Source organism: Tachyglossus aculeatus, chromosome 22 (assembly GCF_015852505.1).
Source record: "Tachyglossus aculeatus isolate mTacAcu1 chromosome 22, mTacAcu1.pri, whole genome shotgun sequence".
Taxonomy (NCBI): Eukaryota; Metazoa; Chordata; class Mammalia; order Monotremata; family Tachyglossidae; genus Tachyglossus; species Tachyglossus aculeatus.
Window position 1 is genome coordinate 31,585,779 of NC_052087.1, and position 23,358 is coordinate 31,609,136.

A 23,358-nucleotide genomic window follows, 5' to 3' on the forward strand; every position below is an offset into this window, starting at 1 on the left:
TTTCTTTGCAGGGAAAGTAGCATAATGAGCTACGGTGCCTAGCCTATTGTTAGAAAAAAACCTGGAAACCTGGTCCCAGAAGTCACTGATCATCCTACATATAATTCTGCTTCATCCCCTCATGGACCCCAGAACGAGATGAATAAGCAGAGGAAGGTGCACTGCCTTGCCTTCTTTTTCTTATAGTGATGTCAGATGCTGGAAGAAATGGAGTTGGAAAAACAGGATATTTAACTTCCTTGTTTTATATGCAGCAAAAATCAGAGAAAGGACACAAACATTGCCCTTTACCAAATGATGTCAGAAAGGCAGAGATGTTGACTGCTCACTGTTTTTAGTTTTGAGTCTTGATGGTGACTGCAAACAGGGTGAAGGATGGAGAATGAAGGGGGAGAAGGGAAGTTCAGGGTAAGTTATCTCAATAGGAAAGGTTAGTGGGATTCTACCTGCTTTGGTGTCTGGAAAGCCAACTTCCTAACATCATGGCCAAAATGATTTCAGAGTAACTGATTATCAACTTGGAGCGTGTGGAGGCCAAGGCAGTTGGTTACGATAGAAAACAGGATCTAAGGTAACAGTGCTCAGCACATAGTAAGCGCTTAATAGATACCACAATTATATATGAAATTGGAAAAAATGATGAACTGAAAAAACAGGAAAATGCCTCAATTTTTCAAATAGGCTTACCTTCTCTAGGGGAGATTTAGGTAAGATGGAAAAGAGAGTTTCCTGAGAGCAGGAGCAGGGAAATGTTTGTTGAAGATTGTGGGATCATGGGTGGGATCTATTTCAGTAGGTCAACAAACAGGAAAAATCACCATTCGTATGTTAGTTTTAGTCTGATCCTGTCTGAAGGTAGCGAGAGCAAATCAACGATTACTCAATATCCCGCCCAGCAGCAGGAGTTCACGATGAAATGAGTTTTTCCCACTGCTTAATGTCCCACTCTGGGAAGCCCTTAGGGTTCAACACTGAATCTCTCATGTATTTCAACGATTTCTATTGCAATTATGCAACTAATTGCAATAGTTCTACTGAAACTATTTCTGGTGCATTATGAATTACAAAAGAGCTATCTCATTTGTACTTGGATTTGAATGCTTTATTCACCCCTCCCTCAGCCCCACAGTACTTTTATACTTAACTGAAATTTATTTATATTATTTTCTAGCTACCCTCCATAAACTGTAAATTCATTGTGGGCAGGGAATGTGTCTACCGACTCTGTTGTATGTACTCTCCTAAGTGTTTAGTACAGTGCTGTGCACACAGTAAGTGTTCAATAGATAGATAGGATTGGTTGATTGATTGTGCTAGCGTTTGACTGTCTGGGATCCTGAAATGAGGTTTTCAGCTTCAAAGAATTGCCTCCTTCATCAAGTTCAAGAAAATGCCTATATAAAATTGAAATTTGATATTATTTCTATTAGCTAACTTATCCAAACGAAATCAGTGTATTTCAGTCATAGACTATGAGTGCTGATTAAGCCTTTTGTCCCCAAATTCTATGAAGGCTTTATTTTTCTAGAAAGTTATGTGCATGAATATATTCCCTACTAGAAATGGACTGTTGCATGAGACACTAAATGAGGTCAATGGGTGCCTGATTCTCCGGGCAGTAAGATAATGATTTGCTTACTTGGTATTATGTGAAATTCTAGGAAAGTATTAATCCTTGGATGTGCTTGAAATTGGAAATAACCATCCATAATTGTTTCATTTCTTTTTTGAATTAGCAGGTACAGTTTTGGTCTTGAAGATGACAGAATGATAGTGGATTTCTCATGAAAAGAAATTCCATTTTGTTGTATAGAATTCAGGTAATTATATATTTTTATATTATATGTACGTTGTTGAGCCCTATGCGGGACTAGGCCTGATGTGATTAACTTGTATCAAGTCTAGCACTTAGAACAGTGCTTGACAATTGTAAATGCAAAATAATTACCATACTCATCAAATACCACAAATGACATCATTCAGGAATATGATCATAGGTTTTGTATGATCTTTTTTCATGATGATACTATGATATTCACACAAGGTTCTTTATTTTTCCAGTGGACATTCACTTGAGCCACAGAAAGCCCCACTTTCTACCTATTCTATCTATTTCTATCTGTTCTGAATTTCCTGCCAGGATAAATCAGGTACTATATATTTATCCCACCAGAAACAGTACTAATATTCTGAGAGGAGCCAGATCATTAAAAAAAAAAACACAAAAAAAGGAAAAGGAAATGGATATTCCCAAAATGCTTTACTCAGAGAATGGTTGACACCATAAGATAAATTGGCTCATGAATTTTGTTAATTCATAAAACCTAACAGGAGTCCAGAGTAGGTTATGCAGCACTAGGATAGCTTTAACAGTTGGGTTAACTGAGCATTTCTCAGAGTCAATTGACCATGAGCTCTTTATGTCAATGAGGGGCATCTGGTATACCCTTAAATCCAAGTTGCAATATTCCTCAGATACCTCCTCCATCTCTGCCCACACCACCTTCCATCTCCTTCCACAGCTGCTGCTGTCCTGGTGTTTAAAGAGCTACAAATAATCCTGGCAAAATGGGAAGAGTACGGGTACCACTCTATGGGATTCTCAGAATCCGATGGGGACTTAAACTGGATCTAATATAGGCGTACCTGTGCTTTTCAAACCTGGATTGTTGGTTTTTTTTCTTCACTGACCAAATATTTATATTTTATTCATTCACTTATCCTAGGTCTGGTATACAGCAAGTCCACTAGTCAAACGATGGAGAAGAAAATGAGTCCAATAATAATAATAATGATGGTATTTGTCAAGCACTTACTATGTGCAAAGCACTGTTCTAAGCGCTGGGGGATACAAGGTGATCAGGTTGTCCCACGTGGGGCTCACAGTCTTAATCCACATTTTACAGATGAGGGAACTGAGGCCCAGAGAAGTTGTGACTTGCCCAAAGTCACACAGCTGACAATTGGCGGAGCAGAATTTGAACCCACGACCTCTGACTCCAAAGCCCATGCTCTTTTCACTGAGCCATGCTGCTTCTCGAAAAATGAATGCCATCAAGAGAATGAAAAGAACCCAAGTTCTGTTTCAAAGTGCTGATTTCTTGATCTTACACTGAAAGAAAAAAAATTATCAACATGTGCGCCACAGAAATGACAACTAGAAATCAGTCCTCAGTGACTGAGTTCTTTCTGTTGGGATTTTCTAACCTTCCTGAGCTGCAGTTTTTATTGTTTGTGTCATTCTTCATCATTTACCTGATGATTCTGACGGGAAATCTCCTTATAATCCTGATCACCACAGTAGATCGCACACTTCAAAGCCCCATGTATTTTTTCCTTCGATGTTTGTCCTTTCTTGAAATTTGTTTTGATTCAGTCACGGTCCCTAAAATCCTGGCTGTTCTTTCAACTGAAGATAAGAGCATTTCCTTTGCAGGCTGCTTTGTCCAAATGCTTTTCTTTATTACATTTGGGGTGGGTGAATGTTGTCTCCTGGCTGCAATGGCTTACGACCGTTATCTAGCTATCTGTAATCCCCTGTGCTACCCAGTACTAATGAACCGACAGGTGTTGATCCAACTGACAGGAGGTTCGTGGCTTCTGGGGCTGCTTGTAGCGATTGTTCAAACCACCTGGATATTTAGTTTTCCCTTCTGTGGGCCCAATGACATCAATTATTTCTTCTGTGACACCCCTCCAGTGTTGGAGTTGGTGTGCGCAGACACCTCTGTGATTGAACTCTGTACCCTGATGGGCACCATTTTGGTGAATGTTGTCCCATTCCTTCTCATTCTGCTCTCCTACATATACATCATCTCCACCATCTTGAAGATGCCATCCACTGAGGGGAGAAAAAAGGCCTTTTCTACCTGCTCTTCCCACCTCATTGTGGTCGCTCTCTTCTATGGTGCAGCTATTCTGACCTACTTACAGCCCAAAGCTAGCTCCTCAGCAGAAAGCAAGAAACTGCTGACCCTCTCGTACATTCTTTTGACTCCTGTATTGAACCCCCTGATCTACAGCCTACGCAACAGTGAGGTGAAAAGGACCTTGAGAAGAACACTCTGCTGGAAAACATGTTCGTAGAGACTAAATATTGCTTTCGGTTATTCTCTGTCAATCCTAATTCTTACTTGAGAGGACGTAGTATTTTTGGTCCAAATGAATTGTTTGTACTTGTGGGACTGTATCTGTATAATTACTTATATCTTCCCCCAGGCTTAGTACAATGCTTGGTACAAAGTAAGAATTTTACAAATATTTATCATCATTATTATTATTGTTACTATTTTAGAGTCAATAAAGTAATTAATTTCAATTCCCTTATTTAGGCCTTATCTACGCACAGTTTTGAGGGAAAATTAATTGGCACCCAGGGGGCTGAGTTTTCATTTCTTCATATTCTGTTAGATTAATGTTAAAATAACATTCACCAAAAAGAAAAAAAAGTTACAGGGCAGTGACTTGTGAATGGCTGTCAGTGAGATACACTTAGCATTGACCCTGCCATACATTTGTCTGTCTGTGTCTTTCTGCCTGTGTGTCTGCCTGGAGAAGCAGCATGGCTCAGTAGAAAGAGCACGGGCTTTGGACTCAGAGGTCAGGGGTTCAGATCCCAGCTCCACCAATTGTCAGCTGTGTAACTTTGGGAAAGTCACTTAACTTCTCTGTGCCTCAGTTACCTTATCTGTAAATGGGGATTAAGACTGTGAGCCCCCCGTGGGACAACCTGATCACCTTGTACCCTCCCCAGCGCTTAGAACAGTGCTTTGCACATAGTAAGCACATAATAAATGCCATTATTATTATTATTATTATTATTATTATTATTATTACCTGTCTCTACCTGTGTCCATCTGTCTCTGTGACTGTCTCAGTCTGTCTCTGTGTCCAACTCCTATCTCTGTCTCTGTGTCTGCCTCTGTCTTTGCCTCTGTTCGTCTTTGTCTGTCCCTTTCTGTGTGAGGATAGTGGGGAGGAAGGGGAGAGGAGCTCCCCAGTGACGTGGGACTTTCATTCATTCATTCATTCATTCAATCGTATTTATTGAGCACTTACTGTGTGCAGAGCACTGTACTAAGCACTTGGGAAGTACAAGTTGGCAACATATAGAGACGGTCCCTACCCAACAGTGGGCTCACAGTCTTGAAGGGGGAGACAGACAACAAAATAAAACATATTAACAAAATAAAATAAATAGAATAAATATGTACAAATAAAATAAATAAATAGAGTAATAAATACATACAAACATATATACATATATACAGGTGCTGTGAGGAGGGGAAAGAGGTAAGGTGGGGGGATGGGGAGGGGGAGGAGAGGGAGAGGAAGGAGGGGGATCAGTCTGGGAAGGACTCCTGGAGGAGGTGAGCTCTCAGTAGGGCTTTGAAAGGAAGACTTTCAGTAGGGCTTTGAAGACTTGGCATTGAGCTATAGGCTTTCCTAAAATGGTTCTGACAGGAACAATTTTGGAGATGGGGAGAGGAGGTGCAGGCATTAAATCCCAGTTCCTGCTCTGTGACTCTCCTCCATCCATCACCCACTCTCCATCATCTCCTCTCCTTCATCGCCCACTCTCCTGCTCGTCTGACACTGCCCTTGTATGGTGGCCCAAGTACATTTGCCAGCACTGTAAAGGAGAAGGCAGCTGATGGAGGAATGGAGGATTTGGTGTGGCTTCTCAAGCTTGGAGCTCAGGAAGTAGCTCCACTTGTGCATGAAGATCTTCAGTGTAAACTCCTCCTCTAGACTATAAACTCCTTGTGGGTAGGGAATGTGCCTAGAGAAGCAGCGGCTCAGTGGAAAGAGCCCGGGCTTTGGAGTCAGAGGTCATGAGTTCGAATCCCTACTCCACCACAAGTCTGCTGTGTGACCTTGGGCAAGTCACTTAACTTCTCCGAGCCTCAGTTCCCTCATCTGTAAAAATGGGGATTAAGACTGTGAGCCCCACGTGGGACAACTTGATCACATTATATCCCCCCCAGAGCTTAGAACAGTGCTTTGCACATAGTAAGCGCTTAACAAATGCCATCATTATTATTATTATTACCAACTCGTATTGCACTCTCCCAAGGACTTAGTACATGTTCTGCATGCAGTAAGCACTTAGTAAATATGATTGATTGATAAGTACCTTCTTCCCCTCCCCACAGCACCTGTATATAAGTTTGTACAGATTTATTACTCTATTTTACTTGTACATATTTACTATTCCATTAATTTTATTTTGTTTCTATGTTTTCTTTTGCTGTCTGTCTCCCCCTTCTAGACTATGAGCCCGCTGTTGGGTAGGGGCTGTCTCTATATGTTGCCAACTTGTACTTCCCAAGCGCTTAGTACAGTGCTCTGCACACAGTAAGCGCTCAATAAATATGAATGAATGAATGAATGAAAGTAAGCATCAGTGAGAGGCATAGCTAGACAAGATATCGCTCTGAAAATGCAGTGCCCTTGGTGACGTGGCAGAATCTGGCATAGCCAAGGACCAGCTAACCTGTCTAGGAGGACATGGCGTGAGTGGGAAAGTGCCTTAAGAGAAATAGCATATCCTAGGCCACATTTAGTTTATTTAATTTATTTATTTTCTCCTCCCTTGCTACCCAAAGCAGGAGAAAGCACATTTCCATGGTTCAAACCAAACACGGGAAAACACAAAACATATCTATATAGAGAGGCAGTAAGACTTGGAGGAAAGAGGACAAGATTGGGAATCAGTAGACCCAGGCTTTAGTTCCAGCTCTGCTACTTGCCTACTGCATGACTTTAAGCAACTCACTTAAAATGTTTGTGCCTCAGTTTACGAATCTGTAAAATAGAATTAAAATACCTGTTTTTCCTCCTCCAAAGATTGTGAGCCCCGTGGTTTAGTGGAAAGAGCACAGGCTTGGGAGTCGGAGGTCATGGGTTCTAATCCCAGCTCTGCCACTTATCAGCTGTGTGACTTTGGGCAAGTCACTTAATTTCTCTGTGCCTCAGTTACCTCATCTGTAAAATGGGGATTAAAACTGTGAGGCCCACGTGGGACAACCTGATTACCCTGTATCTACCCCAGTGCTTAGAACAGTGCTTGGCACATAGTAAATGCTTAACAAACGCCATCATCACCATCATCATCATCATTTCATCATGTGACTGATTGTGTCTAACCCGATTACTTTGTATACCAGTGGTTGAAGCATATAATAAATCATGAAGCACTTAATAAATCCCATTATTGTTATTACTATTATATAATAGCAGAAACTCATTTGTAGTTATCAGAGTGTTTGGATAACTATTAGAATTATATTGAAAGTCAGCTATCATTTGTTTTCCTGACGACTGACTTTGAAGCATTTAGTTTGCAATGCCAGGAGGAGATATTCTTGTTTTTGTAAGAAGTGGAAAAGATCCACTCTAGGCCATTGCTAAGCCACTCTATTATACTCAATAATAGCTTACCAAATGGGTGAGGGCACAGCAAAGCTGTGAAGTTATGGAGCTATTCTGTTCTGTGACCACAGACGGCATTCATTCCTCCTAGTAACTGGCTCATGTTATAATGATAATTATGGTATTTGTTAAACGCTTATTATGGGTCAGACACTGTACAAAGCGCTGGACACTGTACTAAGCTATGTGCCGTTGGGCCTAGAAGGGAGGGGCAAAAGAGTGTGGATGGCTCACTGGATGCCATCACTACTTCTGGAAACATAACTCAAGCACATATAATGCTGGTAGGAGGAGATACATTTCCATTCTTATTCAGTCATTCATTCAATTGTATTTATTGAGTGCTTACTGTATGCAGAGCATGGTGCTAAGTGCTTGGGAAATTACAATATGGCAATAAATAGTGACAGTCCCTGCCCACAATGAGCTCACAATCTAGAAGGGTGGTGACAGACATCAATACTTTAGCCATTGGTGTCTGAGCAATGATCACCTGAATGACACGGGGCCAGATAAAGTGTACTATCCTATTTTCATTGATGAAAAGCCATAGCATGCAAAAGATACTCTTTCAAAGACAGTCGTGAATACAGTCTCCTGCTGGAAGATCAGAAATGTATTCTAAAAACAAGAACCAGGTGCCTTATTATATACCTCACCAAATCCTCTCTGTTTAAATTTCCCATAACAGATGACACTGCTATTATCCTCCCCTATCACTGGCAACCTTTACTTTATCTTTATCTTCTACCTTTTTTCAACCTCCATGCTCAGTTCATTACCAAATTTTATCAGTTTTCCCCCATAACATCTTCAGAATCCATCCTTTCCTTTCCTTGGGAAGCAGCATGATGTAATAGAAATAGCAAGGGCCTGGAGGACTTGGGATCTAAGCTCAGCTCTTCCACTTACCTGCTGTGTGAACTCGGGCAAATCACTTACCTTTCCTGTTCCTCAGTGAACTCATCTGTAAAATGGGATAAAATACCTGTTCTCCCTCCCCCTTAGACTCAGAGTCCCATGTGGGATAGATAAAATTGAATTGTATTGACCCCAGTGCTAAGCACAATGCTTGGCACATAGTAATCACTTATCAATAATAATAATAATTATGGTATTTGTTAAGTGCTTACTATGTGCCCAGCACTGTTCTAAGCACTGGGGTAGATACAAGGTAATCAGGTTGCCCCTCGTGGGGCTCACAGTCTTCATCCCCATTTTACAAATGAGGTAGCTGAGGCACAGAAAAGTTAAGTAACTTGTCCAAGGTCACACAGCAGACACGTAGCAGAGCTTGGATTAGAACTCATGACCTCTGACTCCCAAGCCCGTGCTCTTTCCACTAAGCCATGCTGCTTCTCTAACAAAACCACAATCATTATTATTATTATCATTTCTAGTCACAGAGCTGCCATGCTCACTCATTCCCTAGCATGACTATTCTAGCTTGAATATTACACCAACCTCTTTGCTGATCTCCCTCCTCCAGTTTCTTTGTTTTCCAGACCATATTTCACTCGGCTGCCCAGATTATCTTTCAAAATGGAGCGTTGTCTGGGTCACACTCCCAAGGACTTTACTACAGTTGTGTGCACACAGGAGCTGTCCAGTAAACACTAATAATCGATTGACTGTTGCATCCTCATATGGTTGGGTAGGATAATTTGAACAGGCCCGGATCAACTGTTTATCCTTATGGTAGTGAGGCATTAATGAGGTAATACATTTTCAGCTATTAAAGCACCATCCATTCCATCATTAAGCAATCTTAAAATTGACTTGGTAATTACTGAAACCCACCACTGGTGTAAAATACTCCTTTGAAGTTGCTTAAAATGCTGCTCCCTGAACTTTTGAATTTGATGAGATGCGCAGATCATGTCTGCTCTGGTCCAGGGACACTCTGGCTTCACTCTTACCACCAACCTACAGATACTGTATTTCACCTAAATCTCCACTTTTCCCTTTCCTTGCATTTTTTCCTTCCTGCTTCAACATTTTTCTCTCCATTTCCCAATCTCCCTTTTCCAAACTTCCCTCCGTGTCCATTTTCAGTTCCCCATACTCACTTCTAGTTTTCCAGTTTAATTCCTTTTGCCATGTCACAGTGTTCCCCGCATCCTTGTGTTTAAGGAATCTGCTGTCCTTTTAATGTTGACTTGTCCTGGATCTTGTTCCTAAGTGAATACTATTCTCATTGTGCACTACAATTTTAATTGAATACTTTTTTTCTCTTTTTTTATTATGTGTTCATAGGCAGGAGTGTGTATTTGTAAGTTTGTATAAGTATGGGGGGACATTGGGTGTTTTGAAAATGGAGGTGGGCTTCTCAATGAATATGTGGGGGAGGTCAGGTGTGAATTCATCCTGGAGCTCAGAGAAGGGGATTTTCTTGTAGGACAAACATCTAGGAGTTTGCCTGTATTGGAAACCAAATGACTCATTAGACAATACAGAAGGGAAAATTAAAGGGGAGAGAGCAGTCCTTCTCCTCTCTATCCAAGTAGGAACAATACGGGATATTTTTCAGATTCATATTTCCTGGAGGAAAGGATAAATCTCATTCCTGTAACCAGCAGAATCTGTTTCCAGGTAAGGAGAAAAGTAGAGCATGAAATAGAATAAAGGAATCAAGGAGAAACCAGCACCAAACTAATGAAGTCTTAGGGGGTTATGCAACCATATGAAATCACTGAATGCTTTCTTTGCCACTTAACAAGCTCATTAATATTGAAATCACCCCTAGGGACCTGGTCTCAGAGGTCTCTGAAGCCCCTGCATATAATCCTGTTGAACCATCACACGAGCCCTCTGAATATGGGGCCAGATTTATACTGGGAAGGGAACTGAGGGCTGAAAAAAAAAGAACCTCTTCCACTACCAAGATGCTGGGCAGCAGGGGAAGAGATTGAAGAGTAGAGCTTCCTCTGTCTCAGTTCTGATTGATTCCCACAGGTGATCGCCAACCATTGACCAGGTTAGAGTCATCACAGCTTACCCTCTTCCCAGAAGTCCTGGGGCAATACCCCAGTGAGACCCAGCACACATTTAGTGGTGAAAAACCCAGCATTATGAGGTGGGGGTTTGGATTAAGAGAGTCTTTATCATCTTAACCTGACAGTAAAGGCTGGAGGAATTAGGTCAGAGAAGTTAAGAATGAGATGCCCCTTTAAAGAATGTATAAGGAATAAGAGATGAGTATGAAATGCTTGGCAAATGATAGAGTTAGGTGAGGCAGAATGAAGAATATTCTGACAGTGGGGGTTTTAATTTGATTAAGTGCATAAATAAGAGCAATGGTGGGATTGCCTCTTTACAGGGAAGAAAAATCCTCTTCGGTCCGGAAAGGCTTATTGTTTATCTTTGTCTCAAATCGAAGGGATCTTCTAGATAACACAGTAAGTCCCTTTTAGCACTAGGATCCAGAGACTCAGTTCCTTCTACTGCCTAAGTTATGTATTGGAAGGTGGGTCATTAACAAGAAGTTTAAACTTTTTCAGCCAGTTGTTGGGTAGGGATTGTCTCTATCTGTTGCTGAATTGTACTTTCCAAGCACTTAGTACAGTGCTCTGCACATAGTAAGTGCTCAATAAATAGTGAATGAATGAATGCATTCGATTTCTCTTGCCCTGTCACTTCTGTTGATTCTCTGTCCCTAAATATGTAGAACTGAAAATGCAAAAAAAAAAAAACCAAAAAACCCAAACCCTGGAAAATGCTATTCTCCTCCCTTTCACTACAAAATTATGTGGTAATAATATTGATGGTATTTGTTAAGTGCTTCCTATGTGCCAAGCACTGTTCTAAGCGCAGAGCACTTTTCTAGTATGTTCATGAATGCTAATTTCATTATTTGGGAATCGGGCTGGTGCCTTGGTGTGGTTTTTACTTACTGAATGAGTTTAGTTTTTCTTAAGGGCATTTCTCTGTCAACTGTGGAGGTTCCTCCAGACCTATAAGAAAGCTTTTTTCTAATTATTACAACTAGTATTACAACTATTATTTATTTAGTTAGTACAATCAGATTGTCCAATCAAAAGCAGTGGAGTGAATTTTATGGGGATTTTAAGATTGTGTAATAATATTGGTAAACTGAGTCTGTTAATCGGGAGCACTGTGCAACCTAAATTGCTAGCTCCTTCAAGGAGTTGCTGCAGTTAATTCTCCTTTGCTAGGGAGGAGAATCTGGCTCTACCATTTTGGTTAGTAAAATAAATAAGTTGAAACTGGGATCAGGTAGGATTCTGAATGTACTTGTGTTCCTTTCAGGTGTTGTATTGGTTTCCTTAATTTCAAACCCAGGCTTGCAACCCAAGCAGTCTCTCTATCTTGGGGAAATTCCACTGGCAATTTTTATTGATTTGGAAGCAAAGCTACAATGTTGGTCTTTCCATTATCTGATCCAACAGATAATATGCACCAATCAAATGGAAGTGGGACACCACTCATCTTGGCATTTCAGACGCTGTGAAGAGAAGCAAAACCGATATAAAGAAGATGATTCACAGAAAATATTTTGAAAGAAGACACCAAATTCCTCTTCATGCTCTACCCAAAGCCTGCTCCAGAAATGGGAAGAGGAAATCACTCCTTGGTGACTGAGTTTCTTCTCTTAGGATTTGCTAAACTTCCTGAACTGCAGTTTCTATTATTTATGTTATTCTTAATAATTTACCTGGTAATCCTAATGGGAAATTTCCTCATTATTCTGGTCACTACAGTGGATCACATTCTTCAAACGCCAATGTATTTTTTTCTCAAGAATTTGTCCTTTCTAGAAATTTGCTTTAATACTGTCACGGTCCCTAAAATCCTTGTCATTCTCTCAACTGAGAATCAGAGTATTTCCTTTGCTGGGTGCTTTGCCCAAATGTTCTTCTTTCTTGTCTTTGGGGCTGGTGAATGTTTTCTGTTGGGTGCAATGTCTTATGACCGCTATCTAGCTATCTGTAACCCACTGCGCTACCCAATACTTATGAACCGACGTGTGTTTATCTACCTGGCTGGTGGTTCCTGGTGCTTGGGACTGATGGTAGCAATAATACAAACTATATGGGTATTTAATTTTCCTTTCTGCGGACCTAATGGAATCGATCATTTCTTCTGTGACACCCCTCCGGTGCTAGAGCTGGTGTGTGCAGATACTTATCTGTTTGAGCTCTATGCGCTGACGGGTACCATTTTGGTCATTATGGTCCCATTCCTTCTTATTCTGCTCTCCTATGTCCACATCATTTCCACCATCCTGAAGATGTCTTCTGCTGAAGGAAGGAAGAAAGCCTTTTCTACCTGCTCCTCCCATCTCACTGTGGTCACTCTGTTCTACGGTGCGGCTATTCTGACTTATTTGAGGCCCAAAACTGGCTATTCAGCAGAAAGCAAGAAACTGCTGACACTCTCGTATATTCTCTTGACTCCCCTGTTGAACCCCCTGATCTACAGCCTCCGGAACAGTGAGGTGAAAGAGGCCTTGAGGAGAACATTGTGCCAGAAGACTTGTCTTAGAGACTACATGTTGAATCTACTTCTTCGTCAATTCTGAGGTTAGAAACTTCATATTGATTGAATGCTAAAAATATACATGGCATTACAATTCTTAAACTCCCTGTCATAAGCAATGAAGTAACTTTTTTTGTCTTCCCTTAGGTGTATTTATTTGTTAATAGAATAGAAAAATAATCTTGCAGATGATAGCTTATTATATCCATGATCGTACGGCCATTGGTGATGAAGCTTTGTTGAGAAATACAGTAATTTTCAAATATCATTTAACAAATAATACAACGAATAGTAACTGCTGCGTATGTGCCAAACACTATTCTAAGCACTGGGATAGGTACAAGGTAATCAGTTCAGACATAAATAGGCCAAATAAGAAAATAATTTCAATGGGCTAATAAAAATGCTTTGTAATTGCTCCACTGTAATATTTATGACAGAAAAAACATCAATAGTATTTATTGAGCACTTACTGTGTGCAGAGCACTGTACAGAGGAGGATTCTACAGAATTTCTTGAATGGTTCTTGAATGGACGGGAAGAGTTAATTCAAGGGAGCATATGGATTACCTTTGCAACATCATATCATCTTATTATTGAAAATGCTTAGGGACAATTCCTGTTCTGAATGATTGCATACAATTTCACTGAGTTTTCTGAATTTGTGATGGAACCAGACTAGATCATTGATTCTTTGTAGAGTCCTGGGCCAGGTCCGGTAGACCTTATGGTCAGTGGGCCTGGGCAGGGCTATTTAGGCTGTGGTTCTGAGGGCCTGGGGATTCAGATTGGACCAGGAGAACCACCAGACCATTGTGTCTCTCGAAACAACCTTTCCCCTTTGGGAATAAGGAATCACACTGAATTTTCAAGGGATCTTGAGCTGAGTGATGATAATAAAGGTCCAAACCCTCAGGACCCATTCTCCCATTTCAAGGTCCAGGGTTCTCTAACTCTAACCTGAATTCCATTGGTAAGGGCAGAACAGAACCCTTTATTCTTCCTCTGAGACCTAAATGGTTTCCAGACATCCCTTTATCTCCCTTTCTTGGCTCAGGTTTGTGCACTGAAATGCAAGCAAGGCCAGGAAAAGATCCACCTGAAGAAAAGGAGACTAAATCCCCTGCTCACCCAGGTGGACACACAAATGAGTACTTCCAGCAGAACAAAAGGGACAAATATTTGGCAAATTGCTTCCCTGAAGTTTCCTACCCATTTCCCATAGAGAAGGTAGCGTCCCTGTTGTGGGTTAAACTGGGAGGAGAGTCTCCTCCTACCTAGGATTCAAAGCCTGTACAGTGTTCCTGAGATCAGAGTGGTGGGAAAGTGGAGTTACTGTTCCAGAACCCTTACTAAGGGGAAGGCAGAATGGGCAGGCAGGTTCATAGATGTCACCAGGTCTCGGCAGCCACCAACTCTGGGGCCACCTTTTGTACATGTCTGGTCCTCATGGTGATTTCATGAGTCAATTTGAGGGAGTTAATTTCACCTGTTTTTCAGGGGGGCTCCTGTCTTAAGGCACTATTATCTATGAAGCTTGCTTCCTTTCCTTAACTGACAGAGAGATTATTTTAAGAATACAGACTTCCTTACAAGAGGCGGGTCAGCATCAACCCTCCTGTTCCTCAACAGATTCGTCCATTTTCCCATTTTCCCATGACCCATTATATCACTTTTCCCTGCCTTCTAGTTGTGAAGAGTAGAACTAATCAGGCCTGGTTTTGGAGAGATCACCCTTGGTGTGTTCTGGTATTTAAGGTCTCTAGTCTATCCGGAGTTTTTGCTGGGGTGGATTAAGATGGGGAAAGAGCAATCAGGAGACACCACTAAAAATAATGCCTCAGCAGTGCTAGGGTAAAAGGTGAGGAGTAGGGGGTGCTTTCACCTCATATCCCTTTAGAAATGAGTTTGTTGTAGGTAGAAGACAACAGTCCCAAACACCTAGGCAACAGGGTGGAGGTTGAGCTATGAACGTTGACAATAAGGGAGCCAATGATCACAAAAGATAGTCTCTTCAAATGGAGAAATAGGACCTTGGAAAGGAAATAGTGGGATGTGAAAGACAAAGGATGATGCATGATCTTCCCCTTGACTAGACAAGCCAGAAGGTGACTCCTACCTCACCTGGCTATTCTCTTACTACAATCTAACCTGCACACTTCACTCCTTTAATGCCACTGTGCCTAGATCTTGTCTATCTCACTGCTGACCTCTTGCCCACATCCTGCCTCTTCTCTGGAATACCCCCCCGCCTTTTCATATCTGAGAGACAATTACTCTCTCCCCCTTCAAAACCTTATTGAAGGTACATCTCTTCCAAGAGACCTTCCTTGATTAAGCCTTAATTTCCTCTTTTTCCACTCCCTTCTGTGTCACCCTGAATTACTCCCTTTATTCACCATCCAGCCCTCAGCCCCAGAGTACTTATGTATTTGTTATTTGTTAAGTGCTTACTATGTGCCAGGTACTGTACTAAGCACTGGAGTGGATACAAGAAAATTGAGTTGGACAGAGTCCCTATCTCACCTGAGACTCATAGTCTTAATCCCCATTTTACATATGAGGTAACTGAGACACAGAAAAGTTACGTGATTCAATCAAGGCTACACAGCAGACAAGTGGCAGACCTGAGATTAGAATCCATGAAATTCTGATTCCCAGGCCCATGCTTTAACCATTATGCCATGAGGCTTCCTTTATGTACATAACTGTAATTTATTTATTTGTATAAATATCCATCTCCCCTCCAGACTGTGAGCTCACTGTAGGCAGGGAATGTGTCTGTTATATTGTTGTGCCGTACTCTCCCAAGCACTTAGTATAGTGCCCTGCACACTGAAAGTGCTCAATAAATACACTTGATTGATTAATTGATTTAGAATGGTCTGGGGAAAGTAAGCCTCAAGGAGACAGTTATGACCTTGGAGAGCTATATTATTTATCTTGGGAACCCTAGGGCTATCAACTGAGGGATTCCAGGAAAGAAAGTCTCAAGCAACTGCTAAAAAATAATCTGATCCTTCTTGGACATTGCTTGGATCCTGTGATACTAGATGGAGGACATGATGTCCACCCCTTGCTACTAACCAACAATTTGTTCTCTGTCCTCATCTCTAGCCTGTAAGCTCCTTGTGGGTAGAGAACATGTCTGCTAACTCTGTTGTATTATACTCTCCCAACCACTTAGTGCAGTGCTCTGCACATAGTAAACTCTCAATAAATACCATTGATTTATTGCAAATCCCTAAATAAACCTAGCCTCTCTTATTGGACAGCTAGGAAAATTCCTGAGTTCATCTGGGACCCCACTACTAATATAAAATTGAGCCAAGGAAAACCTGATAGTTGTTTTAATGCTAATTTATCTTACTACTCAAAATTGAATACTGTCAGTCAAAGTTTCATCTTTACTTCTATAATTCATAACTAGTTTTTAATGGCATGGCAATGAGTGCATTATCATCAATATGAAACAATATGCCATCACCCCATTAACATAAATTTTATAGAGTAATTCCAGTCAATTACAGCTAGAGCAAAGCGGGCGAAAGACGACAAAAGAAAGGTCGAGCTGTGGTCTGGCAGATTTGGAGGTAAAGTGAGTTCTAGGCTGGAAAGCAGCATGAACTGGGGTCTTATGTGAGAGTTGAAAGAGATGAATAAATCAGTAGTTAGTTGATAACCTTGGATGAAATGATGAGTGACAGCTGGGAAGAGCAAGCTAAGAGAGACTTCTTTTAAAGAGTAGCTGGTGGAGAACATTTCAGCCAGTAGCATTTATTGACTGTGCAAACCACTATTAAGCACTTGGGAGAGCACAATAAAATTCATAGACCTCATCCCTGACTTCAAGGAGTTTGCAATCTAGTGGGGAATCTAGCTTTGAAGTCAGTGGAAATGAGATTCTCCTTCATACAGAGGGAGATGTGTAGTCATCTGAAACTTTAAAGTAGTGGAGTGCCAAATGAAGCTGTAAGATGATGATAGTGTGAAATATAGACTGGAGTGTTGAGAAACTGGAGGCAGGGAGACTTGCAAAGAGGTTGATATAGGAGACTGACTGTGATGCAGTAATCTAGCTGTTGCGTGTAGGATAATGATAATAATGATAATAATAATGGTATTTTCTAAGTGCTTGCTGTATTCTAAGCACTGGGGAAGATATAGAATAATCAGATCACACATGTAGCTGCCCCAGGTAAGGCTCACAGTTTAAGAGATGTGGAATAATAAGTATTGAATTCATATTTTTCAGATGAAAAAACTGAGGCAAAGAAAAGTCAAATGCTTTGCCTAAATCATATACAGCAGTAGTGGAGATGGAATTAGAACACAGGTCTTCTGAGTTCCAGGCCCATACTCTTTCCATTAGACCATGCTACTTCTCTAAACTTTTAATAAATATAGATAAATCCATAAATATAATTCTATATATACATGAATGTTCAGGGTAGGAATAAAATACACATGGGCTAAGGCTGTGTATTGAGCAGACACAAATGGGATGTTATGAATTAATTATGAATCCTTCTTGGAGGAATTGGAATTTTAGTGGGCTTTGAAGATGGGGAGATCTACGGTCAGATGGTGGGGAGGGCATTCCAGTCTGGAAAATAACATGAATGAGGAGTAGGAGAAAGAAAAGTCAAGGGTGAGAGACAGAAGGTGAGCTTTGAAGGAACGAAGACTGAGTTGGGGATGAATCGATGAAGCGAATCAATTTGGAGAGATTAGAACAAGAACCTCAAAGAAAATATTGAGTTGAAAGGTGTGTCCTCAAAAACTGTAAACATTTTCATTCTTTGCCATAGGAAATATATTTTGGTATGTGAGTGTGTGGCATAATGTCAGGTAGAGATTGTGAGTTCATTACTTAACCCTAACTCTATATGCGCATTTATTTGTGATTAATTCATATCGTAGATGGAGACTTTCATCGAAACCCTATAAATATGTTTTAGCAATATTAACGGGTTTCTCTGTATCCCCAAATAAAGATCTTTCTGATGGAATGGCTCTTGTAATCACGTCCAGGCAATTTTGATCAATGTGTCTGTCTACAGTGGGGATCAGAGGAGAATGCTGAATGAAGCATTAGGAAAGGGGGACTAAATAGATGTGGAGAGAATAGTGAACTTGATCTAGAAATCAAAGTCATTTGTTGCTTTTCCTTTCTTGGTAATCAACAGAGACTGTTTGAAGTTTTAATTGATCACCAGACCATAATTAGTGGCCACATCAGGTCTTAAGATCCAAATGTCACTCTCAAAAGGAATTTTATGATTACTCTTCCTCTCCTATTTTCCCTTTCTTAAGCCTCCTTTTTCATTCACATGACCCCTGCCCAGCTCTGCCAATTGCTTGTTGTATGATCTTGGGCAAATCACATTCCTTCTCTGCACCTCAGTTTCCTCAAATGTAAAATGAGGCTACCTGCTCTTCCTCTTACTTAGACTGTGAGCCCCATTTGAGACAGGGACTATGTCTTTTTTAATTAACTCATACATACCCAGTGCTTAGAACGGTGTTTGACACATAGTACATGCTTAACCCCTCATCAGGGTCATACCTGAAGAGTTTCCAGTATTCTACTAGTCTTGGCTACCGGAGGGAGAGTCATGCAGAGGCATATCCATTCCATTCCTAGCTTGGGCAGTGGCTAGTGAGTGGGAAACAGCTGCTACAAGTCAAAACTCACCCATGCTGGACAGCAGGGGCATGGGAGAGAGCCAAGGGTGTAGACTCAAGGTTACTGCACAGAAGGAGGCAATGGTAAACCACTTCCATATTTTTACAGAACAATTGCAGAGGGAGAGCAGGGCACTCTGAGATGCATGGATATGTGGTGTTGCTATGGGTCGGAAATGACTCGACAGCATAAGACAAGACAAATGCTTAAGAAATATCATAAAAAGGGGAATGCATCCTTTACCTCTATGGCACTCATCCAATCCCTTAGTCAAGTGTTCTAAACCCAGCAGGTGCTCAGTAAATGCTTTTGATCAATCAACTTGGTGTGGCCTGATAAGCCGAAGATCAAAGCTTTTCACTGATGGTTGATCTTTTATAAGGTCTACGGTGGTTAGCTATCTGGAACCACAGACACAATGCACTCATTAAGAAAGAATTTTAGGCCCAATCCACTTCCTCAGAGCATGTTTCACTTCTTTGTTCCTCAGGCTGTATATCAGGGGGTTCAACATGGGGATCACAACGGTGTAGAACACAGTGGCCACTTTATCAGTGTCCACGGTCTTGCCAGTATGGGGTCGGCAGTAGATGAAGAGAATAGTCCCATGGAAGACAGTGATGGCGGTGAAGTGAGAGGCACAGGTGGAGAAGGCTCGACGCCTGCCCTCAGCAGAACGGATTCTCAGGATGGTGATGAGGATGAACCCATAAGAGATAAGAATGATCAAAGTGGTACTGATCTCATTAAAGCCGGTCACTGTGAGCAGGAACAGCTTGTTTAGTCTTACTTCAGAGCAGGACAATGATAGGAGTGGTGGTAGGTCACAGAAAAAGTGGTTCACGTTTTTAGAATGGAAGGAAGATACCTTAAGGGCTAAGCACGTGTGAATCGTGGAACACACCATGCCACAAAGGTATGATCCAGCCACCAGCTGGATACAGAGGTTTGGGGACATGATGACCATATATAGCAATGGGTAACATATGGCCACAAAGCGATCGTAAGCCATCAATGCCAGCAAGATGACCTCAGTGACCACACAAGTGCAGAATAAGTAAAACTGTATCAAACATCCTGGGTAGGAAATGGCGTGGTCCTGCGTTAAGATGTTGGTCAACATCTTGGGCACGATAGTGGTAGAATAGCAGAGATCCACAAAGGACAGATGACTGAGGAAAAAGTACATGGGTGTATGAAGTTGGGAGCTGATCTTGATCAGAACAATCATCCCCAGATTCCACACCACCGTGATACCATACATGACTAAGAATACCAGGAAGAGGAAGAGCTGCATTTCAGGGTGATCCGAGAATCCTAGGAGAATGAATTCAGTCACCGTAGTGCAATTTTCCTTCTCCATTTCCTTGGTGCACTTGAAAGTGGGTGAACCAAGTCATGGATTCATTCTTCAGGGATGGAGGACCCAAGAATTGCTTCTTGTCCTTTCCTAGGAAGAGAACATAAAAATGATATTTGACATATTGCCCTTGAGGCATAGAGTAATAATGATGGGATTTGTTAAGCGCTTACTGTGTACCAGGCACTTTATAAACAGTGGGGTGGATACAAGCATATCAGGTTGGTCACAGTCCCTGTCCCATGCAAGGCTCACAATCTCAATCCCCATTTTCCAGATGAGGAAATTAGGCACAGAGAAGTGAAGTGACTTGCCCAAGGTCACATAGCAGACAAGTGGCTGAGTGGGATTAGAACCCATGACCTGATGACTCCCAGGGCTCTGCTCTATCCACTACACCAAGCTGCTTATTATCATCAAAATACGAATTATCAGGGGTTTTGATGTCCTGAGTATAAGCAAGAAACCCATGGTTTTGAAGGCACTTGAAACTAACAGAAAAGAAAACTAACGGAGGCGGAGTATCAAGGAGGAATCTTCTTCCATCCTTTCCTAGTAAATAGATATTTGTTCCCTGAACAGATGGGGAAATTAAAGCCAACAATATGGAAGATTAGAGGATGTTTCAACCAAACTAAAACAGAGATAGGAGGTATTTCAGGAAACCTGCCTTCTGAGAAATCTCATCAGATATATGTTTTCCTCAATCCTGAGTATTTTCCTGGGGTTTGATCCCATAGGGAAAAATTTCTTAAGGATTTACTCTAATGAGAATAATTTTAGAAAGACCCTTCTACTTTCAACTTCACTGGTAGAATTAGTAGGCAGAATGCAAGGTGCTTTTCAGAGACCCATTTAAAATGGAGAGGACAATATATAACCTTGGACATGTCACTTAACTTCTCTATGCCTCGCTTACCTCAACTGGAAAATGGGGGCTAAATCCACCTCCCTCCAACTTGACTGTGAGCCCCATTGGGTCAGGGTCTGTTTCCAACCTGATAAACTTGTATTTACCCCAGTGCTTATAACAGTTCCTGACACATAGTGAGCACTTAACAAATGTGATAAAAACATTCAGGCCTACTGGAAATGCTGGGTGAGGTGACACTGTAATTTGGTACCTACTTTTGGTCAGTCATTAATTCTCTTTAACATTTGTCTTTGAGGCACTATAGTTCAGCAGGGGACTTTGAATAAAACATAGTTCAGAAGAAAAAATGGTACCTGACTCTGTCAATATGGAGGCTTTCTTTTCAATCATCAGATTTTTTTTTAATGGTATTTATTAAGCGCTTACTATGTGCCCAGCTTAGGAGTGCTGGGATAAATAACGCTACCATGTTAGTACAATCACTCCTCCTATCCCGACTGGATTACTGCATCAGCCTCCTTTCTCACCTCCCAACTTCCTGCCTCTCCCCACTCTGCTGCCTGGATTATCTTTCTACTGAAACTTTCAGGGCATGTCAACCCCCTCCTCAAAAATCTCCAGTGGTTGCCTATCAACCTCCATATTAAACAAAAACTCTTCACTATTGGCTTCAAAGCCTTCCATCACCTTGACCCTTCTTACCTCTCTTCCTTTCTCTCCTTCTACGTCCCAGCCCTTACAATCCACTCCTCTGGTGTTAACCTTTTCATCATCATCATCATCATCAATCGTATTTATTGAGTGCTTACTATGTGCAGAGCACTGTACTAAGCACTTGGGAAGTACAAATTGGCAACATATAGAGACAGTCCCTACCCAACAGTGGGCTCACAGTCTAAAAGGGGGAGACAGAGAACAAAACCAAACATACTAACAAAATAAAATAAATAGAATAGATATGTACAAGTAAAATAAATAAATAGAGTAATAAATATGTACAAATATATATACATATATACAGGTGCTGTGGGGAAGGGAAGGAGGTAAGATGGGGGGGATGGAGAGGGGGACAAGGGGGAGAGGAAGGAAGGGGCTCAGTCTAGGAGGCCTCCTGGAGGAGGTGAGCTCTCAGCAGGGCCTTGAAGGGAGGAAGAGAGCTAGCTTGGGCCTTTTCACTGTGCCTTGATCTCGCCTGTTTCACCACTGACCCCTGGCCCACATCATATCTCTGGCCTGGAATGCCCTCCTCAAATCTGCCAAACAATCATTCTTCCTTCCTTCTAAACCCTACTGAAGGCACACCTCCTCCAAGAGGCCTTCCCAGACTAAGCCTCGTTTTCCTCAGCTCCCCCTCCCTTCTGCATCACCTCGACTCACTCCCTTTGGTCTTCCCCTCTCTCCCCACCCCACAGCACTTATGTGTGTGTATATATACATATACATATATACATATATACATATATATATATATATATGTATATGTGTGTGTGTGTGTGTGTGTGTGTGTGTGTGTGTGTGTATTTATACATATATACATATATATGCATACATGTATATATAATTCTATTTATTTATATATTATATTCCATTTATTTATATTGATGCCTGTTAGCCTGTTGTGGGTAGGGATTGTCTCTTTATTACTGTAGAGAAGCAGCATGGCTCAGTGCAAAGAGCACAGGCTTTGGAATCAGAGGTCACGGATTCAAATCCTGGCTCCACCAATTGTCAGCTGTGTGACTTTGGGCAAGTCACTTAACTTCTCTGTGCCTCAGTTACCTCATCTGTAAAATGGGGATTAAGACTGTGAGCCCCACATGGGACAACCTGATCACCCTGTATCCCCCCCAGCGCTTAGAACAGTGCTTTGCACATAGTAAGCACTTAACAAATGCCATCATTATTATTATTATTGTACTTTCCATACACTTAATACAGTGCTGTACACACAGTCAGCTCTCAATAAATATGATTAAATGAATAGAAGCAAATCAGGTTGGACACAGTCCATATCCCATGTGGGGCTCACAGTGTGAACCTCCATTTTACAGATGAGGTAATTGAGGCACAGAGAAGTTAAGAGACTTGCCCAAGGTCACAAGAGGACACCTGGTGGATCCAGATTAGAACCCAGGTCCTTCTGACTCCCAAGCCCTTGCTCTATCCACCAGCCCTCCCAGCTTCTCCATGGAGACAAAGTCATCAACATACTCACCCCACTTTATCGCCACTACTACCAGAAGGAAGAAGCAGCCAGAATGAGTTCAGGCACAAGAAGGAGGAGAAACCCAGTGGTCCCAGGTTCAAAGATTCCACTCCAACTACCTGGAGACAAGAATTAAAGATCGTCTCCTCATGAGAAGGTCACATTTATTCCCATTGCTTGAAACAGAAAAATCTGAATGGGCTCTACCTGGCAGGGGAGAGGAAAGCATTCAGTCAGTTCTCTGATTTGGAATACTGCTCTTCTGGAAAATGCAGGCATTTTCATGTTTCACTTTA

General features: G+C 41.4%; 3 protein-coding genes across 3 annotated transcripts; 2 read left to right on the top strand and 1 right to left on the bottom strand.

The window, feature by feature from the left end:
• Nucleotides 1–3,150: 3,150 nt before the first annotated feature.
• Nucleotides 3,151–4,086, top strand: LOC119944029 (olfactory receptor 10A3-like). The gene has a single exon (XM_038765256.1). The coding sequence runs from the start codon at nucleotides 3,151–3,153 to the stop codon at nucleotides 4,084–4,086; it is 936 nt and encodes a 311-aa protein (XP_038621184.1).
• Nucleotides 4,087–12,004: 7,918 nt separating this feature from the next.
• LOC119944030 (olfactory receptor 10A3-like) lies at nucleotides 12,005–12,976 on the top strand. Its single transcript, XM_038765257.1, has one exon. The coding sequence runs from the start codon at nucleotides 12,005–12,007 to the stop codon at nucleotides 12,974–12,976; it is 972 nt and encodes a 323-aa protein (XP_038621185.1).
• A 6,073-nt stretch (nucleotides 12,977–19,049) lies between these two features.
• On the bottom strand, nucleotides 19,050–19,985 carry LOC119943832 (olfactory receptor 5L2-like). The gene has a single exon (XM_038765007.1). The coding sequence runs from the start codon at nucleotides 19,983–19,985 to the stop codon at nucleotides 19,050–19,052; it is 936 nt and encodes a 311-aa protein (XP_038620935.1).
• Nucleotides 19,986–23,358: the final 3,373 nt, after the last annotated feature.

Excerpts from the sequence above, each read along its gene's own strand:
- LOC119944030 (XM_038765257.1), top strand. The coding sequence starts at position 12,005 with ATGGGAAGAGGAAATCACTCCTTGGTGACTGAGTTTCTTCTCTTAGGA.
- LOC119943832 (XM_038765007.1), bottom strand. The coding sequence starts at position 19,985 with ATGGAGAAGGAAAATTGCACTACGGTGACTGAATTCATTCTCCTAGGA.
- LOC119944029 (XM_038765256.1), top strand. The coding sequence starts at position 3,151 with ATGACAACTAGAAATCAGTCCTCAGTGACTGAGTTCTTTCTGTTGGGA.